The sequence below is a fragment of the Eufriesea mexicana genome, unplaced genomic scaffold (genome assembly GCF_001483705.2).
Source record: "Eufriesea mexicana isolate 0111107269 unplaced genomic scaffold, ASM148370v2 scaffold3615, whole genome shotgun sequence".
NCBI lineage: Eukaryota > Metazoa > Arthropoda > Insecta > Hymenoptera > Apidae > Eufriesea > Eufriesea mexicana.
In genome coordinates this window covers 711014-718930 of record NW_016911641.1, presented here as the reverse complement: position 1 = coordinate 718930, position 7917 = coordinate 711014, and the positions used below count along the sequence as shown (strand labels likewise).

General features: G+C 30.5%; 1 protein-coding gene across 1 annotated transcript in view; it reads left to right on the top strand.

Annotated features, from left to right (window-relative positions):
• Nucleotides 1-906: 906 nt before the first annotated feature.
• LOC108551033 (dynein assembly factor with WDR repeat domains 1) overlaps nt 907-7917 on the top strand; it is an 8574-nt gene continuing 1563 nt past the window's right edge. The window contains 5 exon segments of the mRNA XM_017905027.1: nt 907-1109; nt 1201-1273; nt 2372-2575; nt 5916-6208; nt 6432-6561. Coding sequence (XP_017760516.1) covers nt 1070-1109; nt 1201-1273; nt 2372-2575; nt 5916-6208; nt 6432-6561 — 740 coding nt within the window. The 5' untranslated portion in view covers nt 907-1069.

The following is a 7917-nucleotide window of genomic DNA, read 5'->3' as shown; positions in this document are numbered from 1 at the left end:
TCGTTGTTGGCAATTCACTTTTTTACCAACTGTATGTGTATTTCCAACAAATATGTATTTTGTTATTATTCATCGATTATGTCTGATAAAGTACTCCATTTTCTACTGAAAATACAATGAATAAAAATAAGTAATTCATAAAATAATTCCTCTTTTACCCATAAATTGTATTAACATCTGTTAGAAGGACAAAAGTGTTCCTCAGTATTCTGCTAGATGACAGAGCATGTTCCATTTACCATTAATACCAGCATTTTCTGTTTAACCTGTACTTAAACCCCATAACTGATAAAACAGGTATTATAGAACATCCAACAAGCAATCTCCTAAAATAATAGACCTCTCACCTGTGATAATAAAAATTCAACTGTTGGTATAACAGTTTCCTGAAACCTGTAACTGCTCTAAGAAGTAAAATTTCTAACTTTCTGACTTAAGTCACTTTAACTATAACTTCCCTTACATCTAAAATAGCGCTAATTATATCGTGGAGTAAACACGAAGTATAAATCCCGATATAAAACTCCAAACTCTTGCTAAATCACTACTTAATAAGGGTATACAACAGCTATAATTTAAAAACTGTTTCATGCGTATCCAATTTCACGTAATTACCCTTTCAGTATACAAATCTACCTTTATATTCTACTTTTACTGAGAATAAATCCATCGAAACTACGAATTCATCTGTTACAACCTAACCTTCAAAACTCTCCTTTAAACATTTGATGGAGCGTTTTGGCTCGCGTACTCGCAATTAGTCACGAAATTTCGACACGAGATAGGGATAAAATCGACCAAGCGTGCCTTGGTAACGCACGGTACCGCGATTCGACTATTTCTGAAATTATACGACAGAGGCAGTTGGACGCGCGCGACAGACAGACGCGGGCCGCTGCACTGACAGCCGCGGGTAAAACTAACCTCTACAATTCGTGTGTAATTTGCGCGCGTATACTGCACGCCGATTACGTTTTATAATTAAATCCGGTACCTCTCGTTTTCGTGGACCGACGGCAATCTGGCTGCTGTCTGAAACACTGGACACGGCTGTAATTGGAATGTCCACATGAAGCTGCTGAAGTTTTTGCTTCGTTACTTTCCTCCAGGTATGCCAACCGAGTGACACAAGTTTCGATGAAATTAACGCTTACCCATGACACCTCGTAAACACTGCGTTCCCTTAACCTGTCTTTGCAGGTCTCGCCTTGGAGTATACACAGGGAGGAGATGTCAAGACGAAAATGATCGATCTTTTGGATCTGTCTGCCGAGTAATTAAATGTTTTAATATATTTCTGCTACTCGTAGCGACGTAAACTTTTCTTTCTTTTATTTTATTTCTTAGCTTGAATTTTTTTATGGAGCTTCAACGACGTTTTCTTGCGAGTACTAAGAGCACTTTCTGTTGTATTACATTTCCAACATTTTCTGAATGCTGTATGAAGATATTTAAGGCAGAATTTTTTGATTATTAATTTTTTTCTGCAACATGCAAATGTGTATACATATTTTAAAGATGGTGGCGTGTTACATTGAATATTAATTATACAAAGTATTACCAGTATCAATGCCATTTTTTTAACGGATAAAGTTCAAAAAATAATTAACAATATTTCTTGCAGAAATCTTATACTCTATAGTTAGTGCACTTATTATATGGTACATGGAACGAATTGAAAGTCTAGAATCCGGGATAAATGATACACAATATCGAAGAAACCAGTACCAGAAATATTTACTGCTTGCTGCTACTGAAAATACAGGGTGTCCAAAATTCACGTAGGAAGCAATTTCGATAGAAACAAACAAATTTCTCAACAATGAAGACGCGTTGTACTTTCGTGTAGCGCCCCATTTTTAATAACCCTGAACTATCAGCTGTCATGCTGTATTTTTTTCTTCGTTGGTAACACTTTAACCACAAAAATGGCGTAGTATTCAAATCTTGCGTGAATTTTGGTACACCCTTTAGATGCAGCAAAAAGAAAAATAAAATTAACAAAATTAATACAAATTTTACAGAAAAATATTTAAATATCTATTATACCATAAACTACTTTACTATATGTATACATAAATTATTGCACTATAAATATTCAATTAACACAGTAGAAGCAATATTCAGTTGAACAGATAACTAAAAAATTTTTAAATTTTTTTATATCATTATTAGATTTTTACAGAATCATTTTATATGATACTACACTAAGGGTATTAATTTCAAGCAGAGAGGAAATTAAGGGTAACAGAGGAAAAAAACGTTAGAGTCGCACGTCACAATTAAGCTTAAGCTTGGATTATTTAAAAAATCTCGTAGGTGTATAATTACTTGGCGGGAAGTAGACGAGAGTGTACGTGTCGTTTTGCAGAACGGACATAAGAGCATTAGCGGAGAGCATAAAAGCGACCGAGCCCGTAATAACCGAAAGTGTAATGGAGCAGTTAGTGGAGACCCTGCAGAAGCTGCAAGCCAAAGTTTGCGATACAAACGCGAAGCGCTACTACAAATACAAAACCTTGCAGACCCATCTTCTACCCCTTACGAATATCGCGTTCGATAAACTAGGTAAAAGGTACTCCCGATTAAGATTCTTCTAGCACAGTTCTAAATTTAATTCCATTCCATCGACACGTCGCTATTTTCAATTTTATAGGTTGCTTCGGAAATGGATTGCAATCTTTGCAATATTTCGTTTCTTTATTGAAATTTTAAAATGTAGATATAAATATTTTAATGATTATAAATTATTTATTAATGATTATAATGATATAATATAATTACAAATATAAATAAAATTATATTTTAATAATTATTAAAATTTAAATAATTGGTACAGGTGAAATTATTTAAATATTAATTGATAATTATTAAAATATGAAATTCTTTGTTTTAGAATATATAGTATTTTGAAATATTGTATATTAAAATGTAAAATATAAAATTTATATGTTAAATTACCAAATATGAAATTTTATATTTTAGAATAAAAAATATCAAAAGCTTGATACTTTTTAGAAATTTTTAATCATTTTTTGTTACATGAGTAGTGAGTGCTATTATTTTAATAATTATTAAAATTTAAGTAATTGGCACAGGTAAAATTATTTAAATATTAATTGATAATTATTAAACTATGAGATTCTTTGTTTTAGGATATGTAATATTTTGAAATATTGTACATTAAGATATAAAATATAAAATTTATATGTTAAATTACCAAATATGAAATTTTATATTTTAGAATAAAAAATATCAAATATTTGATGCCTTTTAGAAATTTTTAATAATTTTTTGGTACATGAGTAGTGAGTGCTATTAACAATATAATTGTATTATTATAATTGTGTAATACCGTATTAACGTCAACATAATGAACTATAATTATTAACGGATCAATAAAGAAATTTTATCTTCTTCATTAGCCTCACTATTTTTATGATATATTTTTCTTACTATTGATTTATTGGTTTAGACAACAGAAGTATTTAAAGAAGTGTGTCACTGAAATTTGAATACTTCAAGATAGTATAAATATATAATTCCTCTTATAATAATTAATATCGTGGTGAGCTAAAAAATTTGCATAAATAAAGGAAGAAAATTTATGGATTTTCTCATCTTTGAGTATTCATTGATTTTAGTTCAGTTATTGATTTGTATTGACATTTTCCACTAATATCATAGTGAGCTAAAAAATTTGCATAAATAAAGGAAGAAAATTTATGGATTCTCTCAGCCAGGAGAATTCATTGATTTTAGTTCAGAGAAAGAATGGTAATGATATTTCTTATGAAATTTCGTGGCAAAAGTACCTCCTTTGCTCTTGAAAGGGAAACATTTGTGCTTCTATGTTCACATTACCTATCCCATTCTTAGAATGAGTGGAATAAGCTACTAAACTTGGACCATCTATTTCAGAATTACTGTCTACATCCTCTGAGAAGTTTTTACAAAGAAACTAACTCCTTTATCATCAGAGATTGTAGAAATAAATCTTTTACAAAGTTTCTTGCAAATTAGTATCCAAAATTGCTTCTACCCTTCATTATGCGAATACAAAAACGTGTGAACCATAAAAGTTACCTTTGCCTCCTACTTATCAAGTTACGGATTTTCCATTTTTATTCTGCAGCTTGAAAGTTCACGAAGCTTCTTCAATCTTTTCTTATCAAATTTTCCAATTTACTGGTATTTTTAAACTATAGTATATATAACTGAAGAAGGACTTATCAAGTACTCAATAATTGACTCAAGTCTATAACGAATCTTAATATAGCAATAGTTGTATAAAAATATGTGCTACTAGTAGTAAGAAAAAATAGTATAAATAGTAGTATAAAGAATACTTAGGGAAAAATACCTGTCCAATAATTATATACTAAATTATTTATGAAACAATTTATCTATTTATTTTATTATTAGTTAATATAGTCATTTATTATTTATTATAGTTATTTTATCTTAATATAGCAATAGTAGTATAAAAGTATGTGCTATTAGTAGTGTAAAAATAGTAGCATAAAAGAAATACTTAAGGAAAAATACCTATCCAGTAATCATATATTAAATTATTTATGAAATAATTTATCTATTTATTTTATTACGAGTTATTATAGTCATTTATTATTTATTCTAGTATTATATATCTAATCTTCATTTATCCAATTTTCCAATTTATTTGTATTTTTAAACTATGGTATATATAACTGAAGAAGGACTTATCAATTGACTCAAGTCTCTAACGAATTTTAATATAGCAATAGTAATATAAAAAAGTAGTATAAATAGTAGTAAAAGAAAAAATACTTAAGGGAAAATACCTGCCCAATAATCATATATTTTTGTAAATTTTCGTCTTCCAAAATTAGGAAAGTCCTGCACAACGATCATTCACCCCACGCAAAACCCTGCCTCGTGGTTTACACCGCCGTTTAAAGTTTCCCTGTACACACAACTCGTATATTCCCTGGTAACCGTTAACATCCTAATAATTCGAACAAAGCTCCGAGCATCTCGCCCCTCGTTCCATTCGGCCATTAATAAATCAGCGAACATTCGTAGACAACGTTATGCTCGGCGTTAACGAATATATCCTACTCGTTTCTCCTGCAGCCTCGCCGTTACGATTTAATTTGAATTTCTCTGCGGCGAACCGATTGCGCCGGGGTCGAGGTGGTATCGGGCCGGTGTCTCGGGCGAAGGCGTTTTTCCTCTGGCTCCTCGTGAATATTCAAACTCTCGCTAATAAATTAATCCGACCGAGTGGCTCCTCGTTTCCCGGACGAGATGATAATAAATTGGACCCGTTTATTTTCATCCGCAGCAGAAGACCGTGCGGAGAAATTGCCCTGATACACGTCATCCCGGAAAGGGGTAACGATCATCCGCGACCAGAACCTCGGACTTCCGTGTTTCAGGCACGCGACAGCTAAACGAACGACATTGTTTTTGCACCCGACTGTTTCGGCTATAAAACGAAAACTATAAATCCCGTAATTCCCAAACTTCGTAATTTCCTTAAGACCTTCCTCAATTTTGCATATTTAACCCTTTGCACTCGAGAGGTGACTCTCGGTCACCATTTAATCAGATTCTAAATATCGACGTTAATTAATATTGTTATCCAATATTATTATTGGAAGAAAAATTAATTTCATAGGCGAGGGATTAGATGAAATCTAAAAAAGAAACATTTTTGTTATTTTGAAAATGGAACAATGGAAAAATGCAAATGAATTATAATCTAAATTCTAAATTCTATTCTATATTACAATATTTTTATATTTCTATAATATTCTATATTCTATATTATAGTAATTCTATTCTAAATTATAATTCTGTCAATTCCAAATTATATTTCTAAATTATAATCTTTCTAACAATTTTCCTTTTAAAGAGAAAAATAATAAAAGAAAGTAAACAATTGTTTATTACATTTTGGAGAAAGGTGCATATTCTATAGCAAGATATGAGGAAAAATATAATACTTTTAATGTGATGAATATAATATGTGCTTTTTAGAGACAAAATTGTAACGGTTCCTTCGATAAAACTGTCAAAATTTGGTGTTCACGAACGGGATATTGCTTGGTAACTATGTGGGGCCACAATGCTGAGATAGTTGTTGCGAAATTCTCACCTAGCTATACTAAAATCACGACTGTTTCCGTGAACACGACGTCGAGAGTTTTTGATTTATCAACAGGTAAATCCCCAGCTTCCAGACTCAGAAATATAATTTAAATTTAATTCCACGTTTCGAATATAAATATTTCATGCAACCCCTTGCATAGAAATCTAAATAATTAATAATTAACTTAGTGTTATAACATAGTAATTAATAATAAATTAAATGTGAAATACAGACATTAGGATTGCTGTTTTTGGATATTTGAAATTTTTTATTGGATGAAAAATTGATTTCATAGGCGAGGGATTAGGGTTGTTGAAAGGACATACCGCAGAAATAATTGCTCTGCATTACAATAACGATGGGAGTCAAATAATAACGGCCTCCTTCGATGGCACTGTCAGTATTTGGGACACGAGAACTTTTAGGTAAGCTCTGAATTTTGGTTTCAGAAACTTTTTCGAAACTTATTATAACGACCACTTTAATATCATAAATTAGGGTAATAGGAATATATATACAGGATGGATTATAGAATTTTTTATTTAGATTTTATTTCTTCCTCATAAAGCATGAAAGTAGAAAGTGGGGGTGGCCATGTTAGACGCTATCATGAGCCTAATTCTCTGAAACTTCGATGAATATTTGATTGAATAATTTTCCTAGTTTTATTTTAACTTGATTTTGAGAAACAAAAATATTGATGACCCACCTTGTATAACTACAAACTTAATGATAACACTGTTTAACACGAATGTTAAATTCTAATATCAATCGGGAAAGTCTTGTAGAGTTTATTTTCCTGAACACGAATCCGTGATCGAAATTGCTCCATCACCCTCACTTTTCGAAAATTGAGTGTTTTACTAAGAACGCTCAATTTTTGGTTAAAATGAAGTATTATATATAAAGTGAGAAGAAAAGAGAAGAAAAATAATTAAAACCTGCAAGAAGATAAGTAACTAAAACCTGGAAGAAGATAAGTAATTAAAGCCTGGAAGAAGACAAATAATTAAAACCTGGAAGAAGACAAATAGTTAAAACCTGAAAAAGAAAAAATAATTAGAAGCTGAAGAAATATAATTAACACCTGAAGAAAAAATTGTTATTTAATTATTTGTAGAAGTGGAGTATGAATGAAGTGGACAGTGGCTATCGTCTAGCCCACAGTCTAACCCCATCCACCCAACCATCCATAACAAAGAAAACTTTGATATGACACTTCCAAAGCCAGTCCGACAATTAACTCGATCATCGGTTGCGTCGTCCTTTATATAGTCTCCTATCAGCCGAAGATCGACGGAAATTTCCGGAATTTACCGATTCCGTTAATTATTAATTTCCCGCTCCAATATTCAATAATTTATTAATTTTTTCACTTCTATTATAAATTTACGTTGTGAAAAATTTGTTATTAACAATATTAATTTGTTATTAACAATCAGTGTAATTATTTATAAACTTTTTGTAACTTATAGATACATTTTAACATAAGTACATTACAAGTTCCAGTAATAATCAGTAATTTATTAATTTTCTCACTTTTATTATAGATTCTCACTTTTATTATAGGTTCTGAACAATTTATTATTAACAATCCGTGTAATAATTCATAAACCTTTTGTAAGTTATAGATACATTTTAACATAAGTATATTATAATTTAAATTATAATTTATATTAATTAATTTACTTGTAATTTATAATTTAAACTAATAATCAGTAATTTATTAATTTCTTCACTTTTATTATAAATTTACGCTGTGAACAATTTGTCATTAACAA